Source organism: Canis aureus, chromosome 18, assembly GCF_053574225.1.
Source record: "Canis aureus isolate CA01 chromosome 18, VMU_Caureus_v.1.0, whole genome shotgun sequence".
NCBI classification, from domain to species: Eukaryota; Metazoa; Chordata; class Mammalia; order Carnivora; family Canidae; genus Canis; species Canis aureus.
This window is the reverse complement of record NC_135628.1, coordinates 57,523,989-57,550,874: the sequence shown is the minus strand read 5'-3', so window position 1 is coordinate 57,550,874 and position 26,886 is coordinate 57,523,989. Positions and strand designations below refer to the sequence as shown.

General features: G+C 39.5%; 1 protein-coding gene across 4 annotated transcripts in view; it reads right to left on the bottom strand.

The window, feature by feature from the left end:
• The window catches only part of EXOC4 (exocyst complex component 4), a 747,424-nt gene that overhangs the window by 219,195 nt on the left and 501,343 nt on the right, over positions 1-26,886 (bottom strand). For 3 of the 4 annotated variants that reach the window (XM_077857384.1, XM_077857385.1, XM_077857386.1), the window contains exon 11: positions 2,507-2,726. In XM_077857384.1, the coding sequence (XP_077713510.1) occupies positions 2,507-2,726 (220 nt within the window). Of the gene's footprint in view, positions 1-2,506; positions 2,727-11,321; positions 11,653-26,886 lie in introns of those variants that run through there. The other variant, XM_077857387.1, reaches the window with a different exon arrangement.

The window sequence follows — 26,886 nt, the reverse complement described above, 5'->3', positions numbered from 1 at the left end:
GTTTTGCTTCTCAAGCTGAAAATCATCATGTAAAATACACCAGCATCTTTAGTATGCAGATATGCTCTGTAGTACACCGTTGCCTTTGTTTTCTTTGGAATTCACTAAGCATATTACACATATTCACTAAGCATATTAAAGTTGCTCTGTAATGCTAGCAGGGAGCATGACACAGCAGGGACATAAATACTGGAAGGTTTTCTGAATGAGAGGAAGTTAATTATATGGTCTGACAAAAGCTAGATACAAACAAGGTTTTGTCACTTTCTATTTCTCATCTTCCCACACCGACTCTGTGGTTATTTCAGACTCTCAAAACTTACCCACTGTGTCTACCCATCCATCCATCCATCTATCCATTTGTTCAATAAATTATTTATCAAACTACCTTTTTGCTACCTGGTACTGCACTATGCTTTTGCAACTTACATTCTACTGGGAAAAGACAGAAAGCTAGAGAATTGATGAACTAATAAGTATGGTAATTGTGTTTAAGATGAAAATAGAACTAAAGAGTTAAAATAGTGACTAACTGGAGAGATTCCTTTGGGATCTTGAGAAAAAAGAGAATTCCATGCAGATGATTCAGATGAGGAAACATTAACAAAGAGGTGGAATTACAGAGGTATGGACAGTACTGAAAGAAGCAACAAGGGATGGGGAGGTGCCCAGGGACTAGTCATAGCAGAAAGCTGTCATCAAAGGGCAAGGGGCAGAAATGACATTACCAGAATCCAGTAGGAGCTGGGGCTAGGGAGCAGGTCTCACCTGGCAGGACTTCTGGCTCTAGAGGGATGCACCCAGAGCCAGGCCAACAATCCAAAGTGGAGAGGAAGGAGATAAGAAACAGCCCTAATCTCTCTTCTCTCACCTCTTCTAATTTGCTTCTAAGGCTTCCCATTGGCAGAACCAGATAGTAAATCACCTGGAAAGGGAGCTTTGATGATACAGTCCAGGGACTTCAGCTTCAGTGTTGGGACTAGACTGGGGGTTGGAGGGAGGGAAGAGTGTAGAACAATCAGAGAAGGGGATGTACTTAGGTAGGACAATCAGGAAAAGCTGCCCTGTGGAGGTGACATCTCAACAGGAACTCTGAGATAAAGTCCCAGCCATGCAAAGAGCCCGTGGAAGGGTAATTCATGGGAGGGACAAGTAAACCCATGGCTTGGCCATTCTCGCTTCCTTGCATCCCATACTCTATAGATCCTGCACAGGGAACAGATCTCACACAGGCCCAGACGATCCAAATGAATGCTTTCCCAGGTATGATGCTCTTATTATGCAAGCTCTGGGAGAAGCCTCTATTCTGGTCTCTCAATACCACAGAAGAGTATGCTCCTAAAAAAATATGCTCATGGATGCCTGGGTGGCACAGCAGTTGAGTGTCTGCCTTTAGCTCAGAGTGTGATCCCAGGTTCCTGGGACTGAGTCCCACATCAGGCTTCCCGCAGGGAGCCTGCTCTTCCCTCTGCCTGTGTCTCTACCTCTCTCTGTGTGTCTCTCATGAATAAATAAATCTTAAAAAAAAATAGAATGCTCATAACTAGAACACTTGCCTAAGAAAGTAGTCTAGCATTGGTATTAACTCTAATGCACAAAGAAGGAAAAACCAAGGAACACACATAAAAAGGCAGTAAGTGCAAGCCACTAAAGTAACTATAACTCCTTTCGGTTTACATAAGTTTTCTTCGAAGAGCTCAGGTCTTCCACACTTGAGATATCCTTATCTTGTGCAACTTATATAAAAATATGCTATTGTACCCATCATTTTCTCAAATGAAGAAATACTATAAAGATACAAAAACAGTGTAATAATAGTTAATGTACATATATAATTTAAATTCATGCTAATGTTCCTTTGGTTTTATACTTACATCTAAGACATTGGCTAAAATGGATATAAAATAAATTTACCTCAAGCCTATAAATCCAAATAACTACTAACAAATTACTTAATTTCTGTTGCCTAGAAACCATTTCCTTATACAGTCAAAGTAAAATCTTTAATATTAACAAGACCTTGAATTAAATGATCTGACTTTTAAAGGCCAGTTTGCTGGTGGGTTCAAATTTGCTCACAGCTAGCGTACTTCTTTATGGTAAGTCTGCCGTAAAATGGCACAAGGGTTTCCTTGTTGGTAGTTGAGGTTTGGCACAGTAATCTTCTTCCCTGAAGTCCTTCCTACTCCTGGTACATACACCAGGGGAAAAGGAACTCCTTTCAGGACGAGTTCCAGGCAAATAACGAGGAGGTGCCTGCATGTTAATAGACTCACCATCTTCCCTATGCAAAGCCAATCACCTTTCCTTAAAGATCTGAAGGAATTTCCATTATCTCTACATTAGTTCTAAATTTCCCTAGTGCCGGTTTAATTTATTTCCTCTTGTTTTGTCTCTGGTGAATATAGAAACAGATGGTAATTTTTCTTCTCTTCTTTTTCTAATTTGTGCTTCTTGCCAAGTCCATGAAAACTGCTGATAAAAATAATACAAAGTATATTATTACCTGCAGAAGAGGCCGCTGCACCCCCATCACCTTCATGGTGTCTGCATTAGCTAGGATCTTCAAGGGGTCAGATGTTTTGGTGACTCCTTCAATCTCCTTGTTGATTTCTGCCAAGACTTGATTGAGGAAGATGTTCTTGATGTACACAGTGAGAAAGTCTCGAAGAGGGCACTGTTTGGCTGGGCCAAGTCCCAGGGCATGCTCAATCTCCTGGATAAATCTGGAGGACAGCAGAAGAAAATGGTTGTCAAATACACCAGAAAAATAGTCCTGAAAATATCACAAAACACATATGGGTATTTCTAGGCTTTGGCCTCTTGTTCTATGAAGAGGTGAGGGGAAATTCGCAGCATTCTTAACAAGAACAGGTCATCACTTTATCATTTGTCTACTATTTGCTTTAATTTTTCTAAGTTATTTCACTAAATGAATAAAAATAGGACAAAATAGAAAATACCACTTCTACACTAAGGGGAAAAAAGGGAGACATCAAAAGATATTTGTATTAATTCAAGAAGGAAATAAGAATATAAGAAACAAAGGAAGGTATGATGAACAGAAAACAAATTATAATGCAAATTTAAAAGCACACCCACAAATACTGCATATTTCACTGAGGCCTTAATAATTGTAGTCAGAAATGTTTTTTAAAAAGGTAGATTTGCATTTCCCTGATGATTAGTGATGTCAAGTTACCTTTTCACATGGCTGTTGGTCATCTGTATGTTTTTGTAATGTTTATTCAGGTCCTCTGCCCATTTGATACGATTGTTTTTTTGGTGCTGGGTTGTTTAAGTTCTTTATATACTTTGGATACTGTCCCTGTATTGGATATGTCATTTGCAAACACCTTCTCCCATTCAGTAGGTTGTTTGTTGTTGTTTTCCTAATAGTTTCCTTTGTTCTGCAGAAGCTTCTTATTTTGATATACTCCCAATAGTTTATTTTTGCTTTTGTTCCCTTGCCGCAGGAAGCATATCTAGAAAAATGTTGCTACAGCTGATGTCAAAGAAATTACTGCCTGTGCTTTCTTTTAGGATTTTATGGTTTCAGGTCTCCTGTTTAGGTCTTTAATTCATTTTGAGTTTATTTTTGTGTATGGTGTTAGAAAATAGGCCAGTTTCATTCTTTTACATGAAACCACAATGAGATATCACCTCACACCTGTTAGAATGGCTAAAATTAAGAAAAAAAGAAACAAATGTTGTCAAGGATGTGAGGAAAAATGAACACTTGTGCACTAGTGGTGGGAATGTAAATTGTACAGCTACTCTGGACACCAGTGTGTACTTTCCTCACAAAATTCAAAATAGAAATACCCTATGATCAATCACCCCCCTCCCCCCTGGTATTTACCCAAGGAAAATGAAAACACTAACTCAGAAAGATATATGCACCCCTATGTTTACTGCAGCATTCTTATAATAGTCAAGACATGGAAGCAACCTAAGTGTCCATCAATAGATGAAAGGGTAAAGAAAATGTGGCACATAGATACAATGGAATTTCTATAACAGATTTTATTTACTTCTTGAAGACAGAGGCAGAATGAGCAGAGGGGGATAAGCAGAGGGAGAGGAAGAAGAAGGCTTCCTGCTGAGCAGGCTCGATCCCAGGACCCCAGGATCATGACCTGAGCTGAAGGCAGATGCTTAACTGACTGAACCACTCAGGTGCCCCTATATATACAATGGAGTATTACATAGCCATTATAGATGAATGAGATCGTGCCATAGGAGGCAACATGCATGGACCTAGAAAGTGAAATAAGTCAGACTGAGAAAGACAAATACCATATGATCCACTCATAAATGTAATCTAAAAAATATGAATGAATAAACAGCAGAATCAGAACTATAAATACAGAGAACAGACTGATGGTTGCTGCGAGGGGGACATTTGGGGGAGTAAGTAAGTGAAGGGGAGAGGCAAATACAGGCCTCCAGTGATGGAATGAGCAAGTCACATAAGGAATACAGTCAGTGATAGTGTAATAATGATGTAATGGAACAGGTGGCAGCTACACTTGTGGTGAGTGCCGTTATAATGTATAAACTTGTCAAATCACTAAGTTGTACACCTGAACCTAATGTAACATCATGTGTTGACTATATTCAAATTAAAAAGAAAAAGGGCAGGGGGAGAGAGAGAATAAATGATACTCTTTTAATTCATGATGACTGTACGTGGGGAGGGAAGGAATGGAAAGAGGAAGGGAGGTAGGGACAAAGGAGAACTTCAACCTTATTTGTCATGATCTGTTTCCTTTACTGAGAACACTTAAAGCATAGACAGCAGAATGTGAGTAACTTTCCACGCTCACAGGTGAGTATGTACATATTTGTTACGTTATTCTATGCACTTTTTTTATTCTGGAAGTTCCTGCTTTGCATGGTTTGGATATGCACAAATTTAAGTCCCCCCAAAACAAGATTTAAGTTCCAGTTACTTGTATACTAACTGTGACTAATGGCGTAAAATGAAAACTCTGCTGCTACCTCCTCAATCCAGAAATCCCTATGTAAATAACTGATGTTCACCATGCTCAATGGATCAATCATGTCACTTCTTTCCAAGTCTCTCAGTGGTTGATAATGGCCTATTTGTTATTCAGGTCATGTTCAGGCAGCAAAGTGTGTAGTTGTGTTGTCTTCTTGTCTCCTAGTGAAAAACCCATGAGGCATTTTATAAAAATGGATAATTAAAAGAGGGAATTGGCCAAAAAAAGGATAGAACTACAGCAAAAACAAACAGTGACAATACTCGGGGTGAAATTGAATGGAATGTAAGTGGATTTACAGAAGAAACAGCTGGGAATGTTGACACTGCCCCTGTTTCAGGGGCAAACACAACCTGAGGGAAGGTGAACTTATTCACCTCACCAAGCAAAGTCTTTGTGATGAAAGGGATGAAGGCATTGCAGAGGAAGTGAGGTGGCCCAAACTGCACATGTCTTGAAGATATTTCATGAAACTGAAAAGCAAAGAATAAAGTGCTGGCAGATTCAGACTTAACCCAAGTAAGACATTCCACCAACACCTAGAAAAGATGCTCAGTGTATCATAAAGTACACAATGAAAAGAAGGCGCAAGCACTGTTCAAACTACTTTAAGACTTTAACAAAACACTTCATTTCTTAATGTTTCTAATGTCAGAGAGTGCTAAACATGTATTGGTTTTCTTATTTTTTTCTTTTTTGGATACATTTATAACTGACAGCAAGGGAGTTTTTCATGTTTTGGCAAAAACTTGCTCAAGTCGAGAAACAACTGTGATTTTCCCCATTAATTAAGATTGCTTTGCATGGTGATTTTTTACAGCTCCACAATGCTATGCAAACAAGGACTGTGTTATATTTTAGATTTTCTTCGAAAAAAATGTAGAAGGGAAATCAAATCAAATCGAATCAAGTAAAGACAAAAACTGAATGATTAACTGGAAAGATATATTTGCAACTTCTATCACAGATGAGTTAGAAAAAAAACCAAACAATTTAGTAGAAAAAATGATCAAAGGACATGAAAAGAAAATCTACAGTAAAAGGAAAACAATGGCCATTAAGCATGAGAAAAAAAATCTTAATTTTGTTCATAATGAACACAATGAAAAGTAAACTACACTGAGATGCCTTTTTTTTTTTTTTTACATTCATGCATTGACCAAATTCCAAAAGTCTGAAAACATACTCTTTTGGCATAAGTGTGGGAAGAGGCATTCTCATGCATTTTTGATGGGAATGAAAAGCAGTACAACTCTTCTGAAGGGCAAGTTGGCATCATCATTCAAAATTACAAATGCATTTTCTTTTGACCCAGAAATCCCACTTGTGGGAAATACTTCTGACAGCTATAAGTAAATATGATTACATAGAGCAGTGCAGCATTGTTTTCACAGCAAAAGACAAAACAACTAAAAAAAATTCATCATTTACGGATGAATCAAATAAACAAATAAACGTGTATCTACACATTCGAATACTGTGCATAACCTCAACCCCACAATGTGGACGCTCTCAATACACTAACGTGTAAGGATCTCCAAGATAAATTGTTCAGTGAGAAATGCAAGCTGCAGATCAATATTTAGTAGTACTCATTACACTGACCTTTCTGTAAAAATTATATATCCTCATTTGTTTGTTTTCTTATAAAGACACCGTAGGAAGACTCACAAAATAACTAACCAAAGGAAGTACCTGTAGGAGGAAGGGATGGAGTGGGGTCTGGAAGTGAAACGGAAATCAGACTCTTCCATTATAACTTTTAATAATCATTTGACTTTTTTAAAAGATCATATTGGCCTTATTTAAGAATTTATGAATCAGCATCCTAGCTAGCAAACAGAAAAGAGATCTTGTAACCATTGAATTTTTAAAGACTGAATGTATCAGCTACTCAAAATTAAATTAGAAAATATTTAAAAATTACCTACACATACGAAAGAATGTGTTTCATAAAATGCTTTTTAATTGGACCACATTTAAAGTTTGGTGCATAATGTTCTTTAAGTGTAGCTGTTTGACCTAATAAAGAGTTTCCTTTACTCAATAAATAAATACATCATGGTTAATCTTGCGTATTACCAGCTTAACATTCCATTAACCTTTGGGTTTAGGGGGGTATGTGTGTATGCGTGTGTGCACGCGTGCACATGGCAGGGTAGAAGGAAGGGAGGGCTTATACATATAGGATTATCACAATGATAAAGTAAGCCAAAGAATGTAGGAAAGAAAACAGACATTGAAAAGCCACGAGAAACACTAATGAGGCTTCTTTTTTTTTTTAAGATTTATTTATTTATTTATGATAGAGAGAGAGAGAGAAAGAGAGAGAGAGAGAGAGAGAGAGAGGCAGAGATACAGGCAGAGGGAGAAGCAGGCTCCATGCAGGGAGCCTGATGCGGGACTCAATCCCGGGACTCCAGGATCACGCCCTGGGCTGAAGGCAGGTGCTCAACCGCTGAGCCACCCAGGCCTCCCGAAAACCACTGTTTTTAATTTGCTTATGAGTAACCACGCCAAAGACCTTTTCATTTCATAATTTTCTAATATTATGGGACTCAATCATCAGAATCCCTCCTTATGCTTTTCAATGGGACTTAGAAAAAGAGTCTTCTGAGAAATACTTCCTACATTTTCAAAACCTTTATCATTTGTTAGAAACAAATTCTTACCAGTTAACCTGCTCCTAAACAGTGGCAGAAGGCTCTAAATTACCCACATTTTCTTCTTTCCTAGTTCTTTATTTGCCTTTGGGGTCCTCCAAATATGAAACAGCTCTGAGCAGCACTGATGGAGGGGCAGGGCTCCCATTGCTTTCAGCCGAATGACTTCTTTCCAACATGAATCTCTAAATCCCTACAGTAGGCACATCAGTCTAGAAGGACACATCCAGGTTGATGCTGTCATCTCTTCCTCAAGGGGACCCATTCAACATGTGTCCAAATCAGCTTCCAGGGTGGTACGGGCCCTCACCGTGCAGAAAGCATGAAACGTGTACAAGAGAATGAAAAAAGAAAAAACACAGCTGTCTGATCAGTCCGTTTTTACTCTCATCAAACAGAGGAAGCAAATACATGAAATGGGCAAACTGCCCTTTCCTGGGCAGGAAGGACACAGGAGAGAAAGTCTCCTATGCAGCCAGAAGGGAAAGGAGACTCAGGGTCGCTGGCAAGAGGAGGGAACCAGAGGGGCCCCAATAGAACACTGAGAACAGGTTTCCCTGAGGCTGAATCCCCAACATACACTGCAGGGAACGTTATTTAACCTCTCTGGATCAAAGAAAATTGTTCTGCTGATTCAAGGAGGAACGTGAAAGTTAAGCACCCAGTACAGAAGGTAGCGCCTAGTAACTGATGGTTAACTGGTCACTACTATTTTTGTGGCTACCATCAGTACATGGACCCTGATAAGATGGGCACAAGGAGGCAAGAGCAATATATTTTCTAATTTTTTTTTAACCTTGCCCCTTCACCTTCCCATGCCTGCCCATAATTGGCAATTTGGACCACAAAATAAATACTTTGACTATTTTAGGAACAGACTGATGTGGGAATGACCAAAGCCCCATGTGGCCAGAGGTCAAGTATAAATTGTTCCTCCTGTATCCTCAGAGCCTAGTGGTACTTACTCTATGGCTAGCACATAATAGGCTCTCAGAAGAAATTTGGTGAAGAGAGTACTGAATACAACAAGCATTTCCTTTAACTTCAACCTGGAGTTCCTGAAACGAAGGTGCAACCTCTGTGACAATGACTTCCTCCCAAGAATCTGGACTAGAAGTCCAAATAAAATATTAAAACAAGGAAGAAAAGTCTCCACCCCCCAGGTGTTAACAGTTGCCTCTTACTGAAGGAAGGTTCTCAAGTTCTTCACCACATTCCCAGCATTGTTTCTTTTACTTTCTACAATACAGTTATTGACACAACTTTACATTCTGCTCTTTTGCAGAGTATTATAAACTCATTCCATCACACTAATGAATACAACATTATTAAACCAAACATCTATTAGGGAATGTGAATGTGAACCCTCTGGTTTTATTATAGATAATCCTACAGTGAACATCTTCATTCTGCTTTTTTTTTTTTTTTAAGATTTTATTTATTTTATCATGAGAGACACACAGAGAGAGAGGCAGGAGACACAGGCAGAGAGAGAAGCAGGCTCCATGCAGGAAGCTCCACGTGGGACTCGATCCTTGGACTCCAGGATCATGCCCTGGGCTGAAGGCAGGCGCTAAAGCACTGAGCTACCCAGGGATTCCCATTTTGGTTTTGTTGAATTACCACCACAAGTTATTGGGAGAAGCTCCTTATCATTTTTCATGGGCAACTCGACATTTTATTTTCCCCCAGATTCTCCACAATGTATTGCATGGCTCCTTTTACCTAGTAAGTACTTTAAAATTGGTCTGTTGAATGGGAGACAGGAGAGAGAGTCAAGGGTGTAGAGGCAAATCATCAAAAAGCTCAGTTTTTCCAACAATGCTCCTAATCAGCTCTATGGAAGTAAAAAAGCACTGAATTTTTAACAGCAAAAAGAATCTCATTAGGAAAGAAAACACTTCACTTCAAAGTTAAGATGGAACACAGATGGAACCCTGTCAAAAGGGTATTATCTAATCTGGTGAAGTGCTTTCACACTAGGGACTCCCATCCTGTAAATGATGAGAAGGCAAACACAAAGCCCAGGTACATCTATGTACATGGAAAGGAGGAGAAGGAGACTAAAAAAAAGGTAGCTACAGAATGCCACATGCAGAGCATCTAGTAACAGGATTTTGAGGAACCTTATTCAGATCAGCCTCCTAAACCGAAGGCTGTAAAGTAGGATAAATCAAAAAACAAATGCAAGTAGGCAACAGATTCTAATGGCACTTGAATGTCTTTAAGTATGGATCTCATTTCCAAAATTCTAATATTGCCACTTGTAAATATTTAAACAAAGGTTTTCTTTTCAAAACACTGTCAACTAGGGGGCCTCCTGAAATATGGCCATAGGCAGTACCTATATTTTAAACTTGCTCTTTCTTATAGCAACTGTGTGCATACATGAGCACATACTACCTATACATGAAGTAGTATTCTCAAAATTTTTATCTTGGTTTGATTTCTGTCCAGGGAAATCATAAACTAATTAAAATCTCACTCAAGCTTCCCAAGCTCCATGGTTGATCCAGCCTCCCTGCCACAAATTGTTTCATTGCAAAGCTCCATTTCTTCCATTTTATCTCAGCCCGGAATTATGGCTGCTACCAGCTGGAAATACTGTTGAACATGGAAGGCCTATATTATATCTTAGAAGTTGCAATGGGAGTAATGATATTTATTCATTTGAATAAAAGTAGTTACTCAGCGTAAATATGTATTCCTAACATTCACGCTCTAGTGAGTTTTTAAAGTTTTACAGCCAATATTATTAGCAATGGGACAAGCTGATATGTACCTCCTAATAAGATAGAGAATGGTACAGCATCACTTCTCTGATATTGTCAAAAACGTATAACTTAAACACAGTCATGAGGAAACATCATTTTTCCATAAAACCAAAACACAAAATCAGACATACAGATTTCAGAAAATTCATATTTGCCTGGCTTTTGGGGCACAAGAAATTCAGTCATGTTTCTCCCATGAACAGTATGTCAGCTTATTGCTAATCACAATATAATGTATACATTTATATATAAATAAATATAATACATAATACATTTATATATAATGTATACAGTTAATGTATACATTTGTGTATAATCTATATCATACAATATATTAATTCTTTTCACTTTGATATATGATCACATATGGTTTTGGTATTTTAGGCTGCATAATGCACATAAAATATTCATCTGAAAGGCTGAAGATTTTTCTCATGATCCCATGTATTGGAACCAGCAGAAATGTGTAGAGGGATTTATCCCTCTGACCATCTCAATCTCTCCGCATTATCATAATGTTCTACTAATGTACCTTCCAATATAAACGCTCTGCAGAGATGTACCATGCTTACCTTCACCAAGAAGCTCTGAATCTCTTTCACTACAAAATAGCTTTAAAGCCATTTAAAAAAACTCTGAACCATCTTCTTCATTTTAGTCCAAAGTTTCTATGTGAAAAGTTGCATGATATTTACAGGCCTGAAGAAGGTCTGCTTAGGTGATCAAGCATACTTAACCATGCTCACCGTGTGGTACTCTACTGTCACATTTAATATTTGCACATTTAATAATACCACATGACACAGATATTTATAAATGTGTACATTAAAAACTTAGCAATCAATAGTGATGCACGGTTCATGAGAGAGACATGGAATGAGATGCTTGTGCTTTTAAAAGCCAGGATTCTGAATCTGAATTTCTGAAATCTGTACCTTTGATTTTGTGCTTTGGTTTTCCAGCACAAATGCAAACAATAGCAGTAACAACAACCCTATAGCATGGATAACACAGGCATTTGAAAGACAACATAAAATTATGGTCCCCCCCCCCATCCACAAAATAGAAATAATCTTCAGACACACAGAGAACGGAACATTGAACACAAATGCAGAACTTCCCTGCAGAAATATGGGCCCATGGAAAATGATGCCAAGGAGTAGTGATAACAGAGTCCTGCGTGCTGATGACACTTCTCCACACTGGCTTCTAAGAGAAATAGTAGATTTTTATGAGAGCACAGTATACTCAAAATCCCTGCCATGCTTGATTTGTATGCAAGATAGCAATCAATAACCCATAATAAAATCCATTCCTAGGCATGAGCCTATCCTTGTACAAAGAACTGTAACCAGTTAGGGATCCCTGGATGGCTCAGCGGTTTAGTGCCTGCCTTCGGCATGGTCCTGGAGTCCTGGGATCGAGTCCCACGTCAGGCTCCCTGCGTGGAGCCTGCTTCTCCCTCTGCCTGTGTCTCTGCATCTCTCTCTGTGTCTCTCATGAATAAATAAATAAACCCTTTAAAAAAAAAAAAACTGTAACCAGTTAGATGGAGTACTAAGGTAAATGGGCCTTCAGAATCAAACCCAAGTTGAAGCCACGCAAAAGGCCAGAAACTGCTCAGTAGGCACCGAGTCTGCCTGGCAAGCATGGCTCCTTTAAGACAGATTCCTCTAGGCATTCACTTATTCTCAGATGTGACATTTAAGGCATAGAGCAAACTAAAACAACTTGAGGAAAAGAAAGAAAGAGAGAGAGAAAGAAAAAGGAAGAAAGAATGAAAGAAAGAAAAAGGAAAGAAAGAAAGAAAGAAAAAGAGAAAGAAAGGGGAAGAAAGGGAGAAAGCAAAAAGCAAGCTCACAGGAATTGATTGGAGATACAGTCAACTTACTTGGATTATCTGACTCAAAAAAAGATCATTTAGAAATGATTTACAAGGGACTCACTCAGAAATAGCAGCAACAGGCATATTTCAGACCATAAATCAGTGGAACATGAAAACTGAAGAAAAATCCATAAAGGTTAATGCACTTTGGAGTGCATTTGTCTCTTAATTCATAGGAGTAAGTCATCGGCACATCAGGAAGAGGCTCCCCCAACACTGTGTAATTGTTCATGCTGAGTGTAACTACTATCTGTGCCTTTTGTATATAAAGATTTTCTGGGTAAAAGTGCAAAATAAGCTCATCATTGCTGAGCCCAATCATGTCCTCAGCCCATACCCCTAGGAGACAATTTGCTGAACTAATGAAATAAAAAGGGATTTGGGTGCTCTTATTTGTAATGAGTAAAATTCATGCCTAGCACTAGAGGGAAAAAAAGAGGTAAAAATCATTAAGTAAAGGGAGAAAAGAATATTATCTACAAAATTTGAACTCTGCAAGCTTGTAAACAAATATAACTTAAAAAAAAATCTTACCACGAGTATACTGCAAGTGATTTGTACCTGCATTTAAGTGTTCCCTCCAGACTGAAAAGCACTTTAGGTAAAATGAAGTAAGCTTCTTTAAAATGACAGCTGTTTAAATTTTTTAAGCATATAATTTGAAAATTGAAGCAATCCAAACTCTAACCCTTAATATCAAGCAATCTTCTTTTTTAATGAAAAAAAAAAGGCAAATAAATAAATAAGGGCCACTGATTTAAAACTCCAAGGCAAAATGATAACCCTGCTTTTCCAATAGACCTGGAATTCTTTTTTTTTTTTAATTCCTTCCACTTATTTATAGTTAAGAAACCTCTCTCTCTCTCTCTCTCTCTCTCTCTCTCTCTCTCTTTTTATTTTTTACAAAAGATAAGGCTGTTTGAAAAATTTTCAAGAAAAATAGCAACTTATTACAAAATGTCTACCATGTCATCTGGGAGCTTACATTGTAATGTTTAAACATTTTATATTTTAGGGGTTCTGCGTCAGTTTGGCCTTAGATATTCTAATGCAAGACACAGGGAGCTGGCCAATCTTTTACCTGTTGCTGTCAGGAGCAGCTCTATTAAGAATTGCTTACATCTGGGCAGCCCGGGTGGCTCAGCCCAGGGTGTGATCCTGAAGACCCGGGATCGAGTCCCACATCAGGTTCCCTGCATGGAGCCTGCTTCTCCCTCTGTGTCTCTGCCTCTCTCTCTCTGTGTCTCTCATGAATAAATAAATAAATTTTTAAAAAAATTCAGCTCTTACCATGTCCTGATTGAAGAGCTTTATATGGATTCTTTTATGTAATTCTCACAATAACTCGATGAGGTCTGCACTATTGCTGTCTGCATTTTATGTACAATGAAACCGAGCAAGTGAAAAAATATTATTAGTTGATAGTTACATTGTGCTTATAATATGCCCAAAATGTTTGAAGCAACCACCCCATGCTTTGCTTCACTTTTTCCTTAAAACACACCAAAGAATACTTTTATAAATGCTATTTGGAAGAAGAAATGAAGGCATAGAAAGATTAAGTACCTTTCCAAGGTACTTACAGCTACTAAGCAATGGAGCAAAGATTTGAACTTGGGTGGTTTGGCTAGACTTCACCACCACTCTAGACAGTGGACTCTTCTAACAGTGCTGCCTCCCAAATGTTCACCCTTAGGGGTAGGACTCGGAAGGGGGCTGGTAGGAGGAGGACAATCAACATTAGTCCATGTGAAAAGCCCTAGAGTTTGCTGACACAGTGGAAGCTTGCATGGAATGAGAGAACTTTCACATTGCTAAATACAAATATCTGGATATACATACCGGAGACTGCATTATTTCTCTCAGGATACAGTAAGTTTTATTTCCAGCCCTGACTTCTTCCCCTAAGACCCTGATCTGTATTTGTAATCTGTTAGCTATTTCAACTGGATGTCCTTTTGACAATTCAAATTATCTCAAAAATGGAAGTCTTCATAGCTGCCCTCCCACTATTATTACTTCATTTCTCTCCCTCTACGCTCTCTATTTTTGTACCATCCTTGTTCCAGTTACCAGGGCTCAAACACAATCATTTTTCACTTCTTCCTCTCTTATCTTCAGCCTTGCTGCTCATGAAAGTAGCTTCCAGACTTAGAGGCATTCTCTTTATGCGTCCTCTTAGTTCATGCATTTATTCATGGGTTCATTTCTTCATTCATTTAAGCAAGCACTTGTGGAGTGCCTACCTTATGCCATGTACTGGTCCAGGTTCTGGAGCATCCATGGTGAGAGAATCATGCCCCAGGGACTATCACTGACAGCTATGATAGGAATGGCGCCACTTCAACTCGCTTCGTGCCAGTGCCTGGACGGACATTCCCGTTTCCATTTGTTAACATCCAGCACCATAATCCAGGCTTTTATTAAATCAGATGACGTAGGGGTGCCTGAGTGACTCAGTGGTTGGGCATCTGCCTTTGGCTCAGGGTATGATCCTGGGGTCCTGGGGTTGAGTCCTGTATTGGGCTCCCTGTGAGGAGCCTGCTTCTATCTCTGCCTATGTCTCTGCCTCTCTCTGTGTGTCTCTCATGAATAAATACATAAAATCTTAAAACAAAAATCAGATGATGTAGATGGATGGACAGAACTTAATATAAGGTGATATCTTTTCCAGGCCTTCCTAAAACAATTTCCCAGTTGCTGTTTCTCCTAATTCTTATGTTACACCTATATAGTAGGGGGGTTTTACCCTTATTTTACAAATGGGGAAAGTGAAGCTCAAAATGGTCAACTAATTCAGACCCCAAGGCATTACCGAGCAAAGAATTGGCATAACAAAGTTTGGACCAGGTCTCCTGAATTCTAAAGCCTGAGCTTAAAAAAAAAAATTACTGGAATTGATTTTCTTAATCATTTGTGAGAACAACAGTAGTATATGAGCATTGCAGATAATTATGGGGAAAAAAGAGAATAAGCAAAAACAAGAAAATAAAAAGTTCATATTTCCACCATTCAAAAAAAAAAAAAAAGCAAACAAAACCATATAACAACTTTAGTCTCTTCCTCCTCCAATTTCTCTAATGTATAGTTGTTATATTAGTCTCACCAAGGCACAGATTAAGTAATTGCAGCTTCCTCAGGGCATCCTATGTGCTCTTGCCTCCAGGTCTTTGCACCTGCCAGTGCACCTGCTAGGATACTCCCCTCCAGACCCTTTCCCCAGCAGTCCCTGGTCCTTCAGCCACTAGCTTACATACAACTTCTTCCAGGAGGCCTTGTCCTGTGAGTCTAGGTGGAATGCTCTTTGCACTTTGCGCCCATAATACTGTGGAGTCCACAGAATATTCCTGTTGACGTGTCTGTATTCCCTGCTAGTTTCTAGACATCTTGAGGATAGGGAATGTGTCTTTTTTATTGTAGTCAGCGTTTGGTACCCAGCAGGTATCAAGAGATAAGTCTAGTATATTCTCACTGCTACTCACCAACAAATTTGGCTTTCTGTGTACTCCTTGCATTAAAAAAAAAAAAATCCCATGCCTTTTCTCATCATGTCTATATGGTCTACTTCTAGGGTATCCATTTTCCAAACTGTGGTATATAAGCTAGAGTAGAGGCTTGAGAAGCTCCCATTTTCACTACAGCCTTCCTTCAAGGGCCAATTCAAAGCTCGTTCACTCATAAAGTTTTCCTGAATCTCTTTATTTATTATTTTTGTAATAATAATTACGCCCAGTGTGGGGCTTTAACTCACAATCCTGAGATTCAGAGTCACATGCTCTACCAACTGAACCAACCAGGTCCTCCCCAGCCTCTGATCTCTTTCAGCTACTTTACCAATTTGAAATAGTTTACTTCATTCCATACCGCTAGTGCCTTTCTCCCTATTTATTTTCTCTCTCCTATTAGAATTAAGCTCCTTCAGAGTACAAATGTGCTTTAGGACATCTTTGAATCATACGCGAACCACTTAACACTGTCAAGTACTGTGGACACAGTTAATGTTTTAAGAAATGGTAATATTATGTTTCTATTACTACTTACTTAGGCTTGTCTTGAAAGGCTAATGCTTTTTTCCCCCCCACTAAGATTTTATTTATTTTGAGAGAGAGAGAGAGAGAGAGAGAACACGCGCACGTGAGAGCGCGAGCAAGTAGGGGGAGGGGCAGAGGGCAAGGAAGAGAGACATTCTCAAGCAAGACTCAACGCTGAGCCTGGAATCCAAAGCAGGGCTGGATTCCACGACTCTGACATCAAGACCTTAGCTGAAATCAAGAGTCCGATCCTTAACCAACTGAGCCACCCAGGTGTCCCTAAAGGCCAGTGCTTCTTAAAAGGATTACAGTGCATAGATTATTATAAGGTTATGTGTTGGGGAATAAATATGGCTGGCCAAAAAAAGGTGAAAAAAAAACCCCAAAAGAATAGAGACAAAGTGAAAGAAAAAAAAAAAAAAGATTGTGAAGATAAATGATGTACACATCATGTTAAACTGTCATTTTTAAAGGCATTTTAAGGCAAACCGTTGGCAAATCAACACCTGCTCACAGTCCTGGTAACATGGAATTTAGTGTATCTGGCCTAATTTAGTGCATACTGCTTGGACATAAATGACCAAAGTCAGAGACTGAAATTTCATGTGTCAAAAACAAAAATGTGAGCCTGCTGGGATACAATTACACTCTAAGTTTGCTAGGAGAGACAGGCTGGCCACTTGGTTCTCTCCTTCACTGTTTCTGAAAAGGATGATTTCATTACATTTAATAAATGAATGCTTTGGAAAACTCAGTTTGAATTATCTCTAATGAGCCTATTTGGCAGCTAAGCTTGTTCCTGAACTTAGCTTATGATGATTTCTTATCCCACTCTTGTGTTTATTATCACTTGATTAACTGCCACCCTGAATGCAAAGTGCTCTAAGAAAATGTACCTGGAAAATAGAGAATGATCCCCTAGTCAACGATTTGGATATCCATGAGTTATAGACACCTCTTGTTCCCTAAGCTTTTTTACTTTTATCTGCTTTGTTCATGTATTTGATTATTTCAAATATGGTCTTCTCATTGGTTCCTTTCTCTGCATCCACACTTTCCCAGACCGGCATCTATAATGATCTTGCAACAGTATAGAAATTATTATCCATAATGGCTCAAAGTCTTCCTCAAATTTACCTCCTACAGAGATCTTTTCTATTCGGAAGAGGTCTTCTGCTTTCTGGAGTCTCCTCTTGGCCATCTATTGTCCTATCACACTCATGAGGGGGTTTCAACATCACACAATGGGTTGTTAACACTGATTGCTTTTAAGCCATCTCAGCTGACATTCTATTATGGTCCTACTTTCCTTTCTAGGGCCTCAGACTCATGTCCTTCTTTATAGTTAATTTCATAGGGATCCCTGGGTGGCGCAGCGGTTTAGCGCCTGCCTTTGGACCAGGGCGCGATCCTGGAGACCCAGGATCGAATCCCACGTCGGGCTCCCGGTGCATGGAGCCTGCTTCTCCCTCTGCCTATGTCTCTGCCTCTCTCTCTCTCTCTGTGTGACTATCATAAATAAATTTGAAAAAATAAAAAAAAGAATATTTCTTAATTTCATAAATAGGTCCACTTACAAGATAGGATTTAAAGACTATAATTCCTACCACTCTGTTTCATTCAAGTTTTTATATCCTCTGCAAGGCTAAATCAGTATTAAAAATTCTGCTAACAGGGCAGCCTGGGTGGCTCAGCAGTTTAGCACCGCCTTCAGCCCAGGGCCTGATCCTGGAGACTCGGGATCATGTCCCACGTCGGGCTCCCTGCATGGAGTCTGCTTCTCCCTCTGCCTGTGTCTCTGCCTCTGTCTCTCATGAATAAATAAATAAAATCTTTAAAAAAAAAATTCTGCTAACAAATCCGAGCAGCAGAAAAGTATATAGATAATTACATTTGTACATGGAATAATACAGAAAAAAATAGTCTCCTGTCTAGCTGATTACCTGTAGGGAAATATCCATCAATCACACAGGCATGCAAATGATTAATACACAACAATTCCAAAGAAAAACTAGACCTTATTGAAGAATTTTGATTACAACATAACTGATATTCCTCTGGATTCTGTTGACGACAAATACCTAAAACACAAAGAAGACCAAACAACTGTCTACCAGTCAGTGTCTGCAATCACTCTGCTCAGTGAGTTTACACTCTTGCTGACTGTTGCTACTAATTAATTATAGCTGAATATGCACAAGATAGGAAAAGCCTATGGAAGTACTTCAAACATAAAAAAAGAAAAATCCAATGCAATCCTGGTTTCACCTGAGAAGTGTTTCCTATTTTCAAAACAATGGGTAAAAAAAGGTAAGGAATATATGCTCCATCACAGCACACATCGGAAGTACATCTTAAGGAAAAAACATTATTTCAAAAAACTATTTGGTCTTGTAAAACCTACGGAAAAATGTCTCGCTCATCAGACTGATGGCTAGTTTTTTCTGACAGTTTATTTTCAATATGGTAGTATACATAAAATTGTCCATTTTTATAGGTCAACAATGAAAAGTTATGGCCACAGGCATGAGAGCCACAGGCACAAGAGTTAGTTTTGTATTTAGCAACTATATATTCAGGTTGTTACTATGTACCTTCATACTTATTAATATCTTTAAATGTTTTTATATCATTTTCCCCATATGCATATTTTGTTTGATTACACCTCTTGCACAGGAGGTATTTGTTGATAAAATCCTTAAAAAAGTGTGTGTGTGTGTGGGGGGGTGACACTTGGGTGGCTCAGTGGTTGAGCATTTGCCTTTGGCTCAGGTTGTGATACTGGGGTCCCAGGACTGAGTCCAACATTGGGGTCCCCTTGAGGAGCCTGCTTCTCCCTCTGCCTATGTCTCTGCCTCTTTCTGTGTCTCTCATGAATAAATAAATAAAATCTAAAAAAAAAAAAAAAGAAAGAAATTCAGAAGAAAGCAAAATAAATGGTCACAGATACAATGATCACAGAAAATTTCCCAATGTGCTCATTTCCAAAGATGGAAAGGCCTATTTTTCATAACTAAGTTTTAGATATTCTGGTTAAAAAACATCGGGAAAGTCCAATGCATATGACCGTGTTGGAAAAATGAGGAGGCAAAAATGCATGCATGAAAAACAGTGACATGACATCCCCTCCTTACTGGTGCATCTGCTTCTACAAGAAGGATCACAGGGTGTGTTAAGACATGACACCAAGGTCACACAGGCCTAGGCAGCTGAGAGGGATCTGGAATTTTCTAAGACTCAAGCAGAACATTGGGCCAAGCACAAAATCCACATCTTTTGCCTCTAGTTCGACATTCTACTCTTCAATGACAAAAGTGAAAGAATAATTAGACTATGTGGGTTTCTCTTTAACCTGGTTGGCCATTTCTTCTAACAGCACAATTACCCTGCTAATGAGATTACACTTGGTTTAACTAGAGGATTATTTCACAGCAAAACCCTGCTGACTCCTGTTCCCAGAGGCCCCATTTTCCTATAGATGCACCCATCTAAATTCGTTTGTCTTCATGAAAGCCAGACGTAAAAGCTAGGCCTGCACAGTTGTGAAAACACAAGGGCTTTTGTTTATATTGAAAAAAAGCCTCATTTAGTTCATCTGAATCTCTCTAATACCCAGTGAAATATTTATTAATGAGTATCAGCACTGCAAACCAGAAAGTCTTATTTGCATTAATTTAAACCATAAATAGTTGAAGGTAGATTTCATTCCTGAAGTCATGGATTCAGGAAAAAAAAAAAACCTGAATTGTGGGTTGAATTAAAGGAGACCATTAGCAAAGTAAAATGTATGAGACATTGAGGGTGGTAGATATTTTTCCCACCCTTGGGCTACATGGATCATTTCTCAATATATAATTTATTACCCTGCTTCTAGTCACTTCAGTGGAGGTGACAGGATGGGGCAGTGATTTTTTTTTTCTAATTTCTGTCTGTTAGGGTTGTAGAGAATATATCTGTGCTAATCATCAGGTTGGACCAAAAATTAGTTGAGTACATCTGGGTATCCATTCATTCACTCACCCAACAAACCTTTAGTGTGCTAACTGTACGTCAGGCACCACTAGATGATAAGACTAAAAAACAGACAAAACATACTGCTTGCTCTTAAAGGGTACTTGGGCTAAAGTAATGCTGGATCCAAACCACAATCCACACTCTCTTCGTTAGTGGTCATGAAATAACATTAGAAAATTGCAATCAGCATCGAGAGACAGGGAGGTAGACAGGGACCGAATAGGATAGAACTATCAGATGTATTGCATATATTAGTGGCAAAGATTTATTTGTGTAATTGTCATATGTATGTATACGTATGTGTGTGTGTATATATACATGTATGTATATATATGTCTGTGTGTATGTATGTATCTATTTGATTTTTAAAAAATATATACATGCAGAATGTGCTAGATCATGGTATCAAATATAATTTTTACTGAGAAAAGAATATGCAAGTGACGGATCCTAAAAGAAAAGAATTAAACTCTAGACAGGCTGACAGCACTAATGGTATAGACTGTTTGGTAATTTGTTTACAAACCTTATCCGGCAACATGACTTCAATTCTTTGAGGGTAGGATACTGGTCAGCTGTGTCAGTGTCTCCCCGCCACCCCATTCCTAGCATGGTACACTGGTGGAAGTGCAATGTAAGTCTCCTTGCATAAAGTGGGAAATTGAGGCAGCTTTGAAATTGGTCATAATGTAAACCAGCTACCTGAGGGCTATGTTTCACTGAGCACATGTGAGAAAAATATATATCCACTTCCTGCTGGCCAGTGTTTATGGTCCTTTTATACTTTCATCTTCTCTATCCATGACAATTCGAGCTAACTTCACTTGTGCAAGCTCTAAGCAACGCAAATTCCAAGTCTCTACCTTTAGGAAGTATGGAGAAACTACAATGAATATTGCTGCTAAGACAAATCGTGCCTCTTATTGGCTGGGTATACGCTGCTGTAGGGGGAGGGAAGTAGGCCTGCTGATTATTCATAAAGAACGAATATAACACACTCAAGCAACAAGAGAACATCAGCATGAGGAGGCGCTAGTAAATAATGCCTAGCTCACAGCTAACAAGAAGAAAATCACTGCCAAATACAGTCCATGCTTCTCATCTCAGTGCTCCTTTGGAAACAAGCACAGGAGTAAACAGCATGGTTAAGAAAGTGATAATGCATGAAAAGTCACCCTGGCCCCACGTGCCAAGTCCTCCTCCTCTTCCCTCACTGTGTGACGGTATCTGGTGCATATCTGCCACGCAGGTCGTGGCTCTTGGCCAATTGTCAGGCAGCAATTCTTGTTTTCATCTGAAGAAAGATGGGCTTGATCAACTTTGACCACAAGGCCAAGCCATGCTATTTCCCAAGGTAATTTATGTAAGTTTCACTACTGGAAAGGAACAAAAGCCTATGATGCTCTTAGAATTTGTGTATCTTGCTCTCTAACTACTCATGCTTGCCACTTCATAGTGCTGTTATCAGGGAACAGAAGACACCTGCCTGTTAGGTCTCTACTCTGGGAAAGTTTAATCAGATGTCAATATTGTTCAGTTATTTGGGTCACCTTAAATCTGGAAAGCAAGGATCAGAGGATGTTGGTGAAATGTTTTCATGAACAAACTTGTTTTGAGTATTGTTCCAGGTCTGTCAGAACTTTGGAAACAAAAGATAGAAACCTGTACCATCAGCGGATTGAAAAATTCAGGGCAGGAATATTATTTCATACTATGATTACTACTTAATACTGTCTTATGAGGAAAATAAAAGGGATGTTATTAAAACAGATCAACACAACTTTTATTCTTGGAGTGGTGACTTTTTTGTTCATGGCATCAAAAAGACAATCAAAGGGATTCTTTCAGGTCTTGTGAGGCAGCAGGAAGAGTCCCCTCCTCTTGGGTCAATTCCCTAGGAGGAGGGGCTGTCATGAAAATGCAGAAGGAATGGTAATCACTGGAAACTGGGTCATGGAAGGATATATTTATGTTCAGATGTCCAAGCTATGTATCTAAATTCGATTTTAAGAGAACCCCAAAGGGACAAAAACAAAATAACAATGATCATAATGTGGCAAATTTGTCTTCAGAATGAGTCCCTTTCATATCCATTACTTAATTTAATGCCACCACCATCTTCCTAGTGCTGCACTGGGACTGTTACCTGGGGAGGTAATGTGTTTGTAAATTTAGAGAGGGTGGAAAGAATATAGGATGCATGGATGGATGATAAAGCACATTGCAAAAAGCTATAGCTAGCCAATTCACCAATCGATTTCTTGATACTTAATCTGTTCCTTTGGATGTGCATTATTCCCTTTAAATTACTTTAATGAGATCAAGAGAGGTGAAAAGTCAATAGAATCATCTCCAAACAATCCCATCTCTATGACTGGTCTAAACCCTCTTCTAGATTAATCTGTCTCTGGACTGGTCTTTTCCATTCTCACCTGTCACTTCACCACCAGATTCATCTACAGCAAACATCTCTTCTGGAGTGATAATTCCATTTCTCAAAAACCTACAATGGCTTCTAATTTCATCACATGAATCTAAAATTCCCTTTCCCATGATTTGGCCCCATTACTTTTCCATACCTCTGAAGGATGCTCATTTGGCTTCTTGTATCATAAGAATGCAAAATTATTCCTGCCCTGGACCATTCCGTTCGGTTTTTCCACTTTTTCAGAACATACCTCATTTCGGCGAAGTTTCAGAACGCCCATATTTTATATATGTATATATGAAATCAGTGATTCATGGGCTGAGAGAGAGAGGGCAACATAAATACAGCAAGGCATCCAGCCTGCCGTTCTACTTGACGAGAATGTGTCCCATGGTAAGCAGGCCAGGGAGAGAGATGCAGATCCAAGTCCCTCCATCAGACTCACCTCCTGGCTACCCTTTGTGGTGTCAGCATCTGGTTACTCTGAGTGGGACTATGTAACCTGGTACTTTAAAATATGTATTTAGTGCAATATAATGCCTATTATTCACAGGGCAAATACTTCTTTTAAAATATACCTAGGGAGGAAAACTTGAGGGAAAATGTAGCTGCACTGTATTCACCACAATGAGAGAAGGTGGCTCACTTCCCACTTGCTAAGTGATTTTCACAGGTAGTCCCAATGATACTCAGTTTTCACCTTAGGTACAGGAGTAGGTTCTAACACCCATACATGATCAGAACTCTATAATACAGCCTACTGAAATTCCACCTGTCTTTGAAAAGCTTGGCTTCCAGCCTCTTGTCCCTAGCCCACTTTAGCCTCCCTACCTTTCCTCGCTTTCATAGCCCACGGAACACAATTATGTGTTTCTACCTTCTCTTTCACTGTCCTCTGTTATTTCTCATGGTATCATTTCTGCCAACCAAATTTTCATTTCTCTGAGTACAGAGCCTGTGCCTTTTTTTCTTTTTAAGATTTTATTTACTTATTCATGAGAGACACAGACAGAGAGAGAGAGAGAGGAGAGAGAGAGAGAGAGGCAGAGACAGGCAGAGGGAAAAGCAGGACCCATGCAGGGAGCCAATGTGGGACTTGATCCCAGGTCTCCAGGATCAGGCCCTGGGCTGAAGGCGGCGCTAAACCACCAAGCCACCCGGGCTGCCCGAACCTGTGCTTTTATTATGGTTTTTCTATTTCCCATGGTTCCTAGCACAATGGGCCACTCAAATTTTAAGAGCTCCTCAACGTGATCTTCTGGACAATGTGGCATATGGAAGAGGAGGTTAGAAAGTCCTGGGTTGGAATCTCCGGGATCTCAGATACTGAACTATAGGATTTTGCTGACCCCCAGGCCTGTAATCTCCAAAACAGGGCTAATACTTCCCTTCGAGGGTTACTGTAAGGTTGGCAGTGATGTTGGTCCTACACTAATGCCTTCTATTCACCTGATGTCTATAAGCCAAGTGCCAGGAATATGGTAGCACTCATTATGTGGTAGTGACACTCCTAACAAGCAATTCATTTGTTCACTTATTTGCAAATGTGCCAACCAAATAAATGACAGAGTGTCCGTATAATAATTGTTCTGTCACAGCCAAGTCTCTTTCAGTAGGAAATCCATTGGAAATTTTCACACCCCACTTTACAACAATGGAGGTCTGCAGAGCTCACCTGGAGCTTATTAGCAATATCTTAGGTCTGCGTATCATTCGGAATTTCCAACAGCCATTCAAACGCATTGTTGGACTTTCCCAACTGGCAAATAAGAAATGCTGGGGACCATTCTCAGGCAAAGGAACCTGGTGATGCTGACAGAAATACATCAATTGTGCCCTGGGTCTCTGGGTGTGCCAGTGCCCCGGCCTGGGCTGCTCTTGCTCCAGTCATGCAACTCATCCTATCCCTTCCACCAGGTCTCTGCACACATGTATGCGATCCCATCCATCTTCCGAAGATGTTTGAGGAGGCCCTGACAATGAAAATAGCTCTCCAATCATTATCTCCTTTCATTGCTTCTTCCTCTTTGTAGAACTTATAACCTAGCGCCATATTTACTAGCTTTTTTTCCACATTTAAGCCCATGAGGGCCAGGCCATAAGCTGGCTCACAGCTGTACACCTAGAACTCACAAAAGTGCCTAACATGTGGCAGGGGCTCTAGAGATACTTGTTGAATAAACGTGAACTTGGTGGATCCCTGTCAGCTTCTCTCTGTGGACTCCAAGGATTGGAAACTCCAGGAGGTTACAATCTTCACTGAACCAATTAGTAATAAATGGAAGTAATGTCTGTCTTTACAACTTTTACCCCATCGCCTTCATCCCAGGTCACATTTAACCCATCCAAGGCACCCCCTGACTTCCAGGGATGCCAAGCGGTGACACTGGAATTAGTGAAAGGAAAAAAAAAAAGTGCTTATGCAACACACCCTCAGACCTTGTCCCATTCCTTTGATGCCTCATTAAGACTATCATTTAATGATCGCACCTGAAAAATAAGAAACAGGTATGAGTCTAATGATATTACTTGGGTAGAATAGCTTAAATTATTTTTTGAATTATCACCAGTAGCACATTCTTGCCTGTTCAAATCCTGCAGCTCTCAATCTGGCCCCCTGTAAAAAGTAACATATGCTCATAATAAATCTTTAAAATGGCTCTATTAATAGAGTGGCTGCAGTGACAGTTTTATAAATGGGCCCCATCTTTATGCAAACTGTGTTTTATTAGATTGCATTATAATGATTTGTAATAAGAACACAGAGATGGATTCCGAGAGAAGGAACTCCAAACGTTCCTAAGCCGGTCAGGGGTTTCAGAGCCCATGAATTCTGTGTGGCAGACTGTGCATTCCGGGAACAACAGACATCATCAGATTAGTTTTTGCTACAGTTGTACGCTTCTCCGCCTGCTTTTTCCAATCAGATAATAACAGTCTAATAACTGGCTTTGTGTCTGTCAATCCAATTACTTCCTATTTGGGATGTGCTGACACTCCATTAAATCGGCAGACAGATGGCAGAGTCTTTCATTACCCTCCGACTGAATAATTAGCTTCCTGGGCACATAACTAAAGAAGGAGTCCATCTATAAAGTCAGGTGTCTTCCAAATAGAACCAAAGACACAGATCACTAAAAATAATCTTGTTAGCCTAATGTTATGTCAATGCCATGCTTGTAATAGGCAAAGCCATCTAGTTATCCTTCCGTCAACTCAGAAGCCTTTCCGGGCAGTCTTATTCAGGAGGAGTGGCCCTCGGGCTTCATTTGCACAGGTCCTCTCCCCCATAAATCTGATTGGTAGCTGCTCCAGGAAAAACACAATCTGGGAACCAAATCATGTCTCCTTGGGGAAGTGAAACTGTTCTTTCATCTGACCTGACCTCACTGAGAAATTAAAGGCACACAACACTCACAAAAATAAACTGCCTGTAGAGAAGGTTACATAGCATTTAACCAGAAACTTGTAAGACTAGAGGACTAGATGCCTACAATAAATTAAAACACAATCATAAGAATCTTAATGAAGTTATCTTACAACTGTACTGTTAAGGAAAGAGAATTTAAGAGACGGCACCATCGTGTCTTCCGTATTTCCTGCTCTATTTACCATGATGATGTGCCTTTAACAGGTGTTCCATTGACTCTCTGCGCATCAACTTGGAAATGCTTTTACAGAAGTTTTTAATATCATGATGCCAATTGTTAAAGGGAGAAACTGTGATATAGTTGGTGAAATCTGTGCCCCCAAGTGTAATGAGAGTTTACTTCTAAGAAACCACATGGGTGACAAGAGATCCTTTTCTATTTCTCTGCCCCACTTGAGCAGCTTTGTCATAAATGTCTCAACATCATGGCTCAACCGTAGTAAGAGATTTGGCATTTCATGCTTTCAATCAGCTAGAATCTCAGATGAAAAGGTTAATTAATATGGAGACAGCATGGAGCCACGAAACGAATATGGCCTGAGAAGGCAAAGACCTAGATTCCAACCTGGCTGCCCGTGGGCCTCAGTTTACTCACTAGATGGACTTCACAGATTGTTTGGTTACAGCCCTCACATTTCATGATTTACTATGGGGT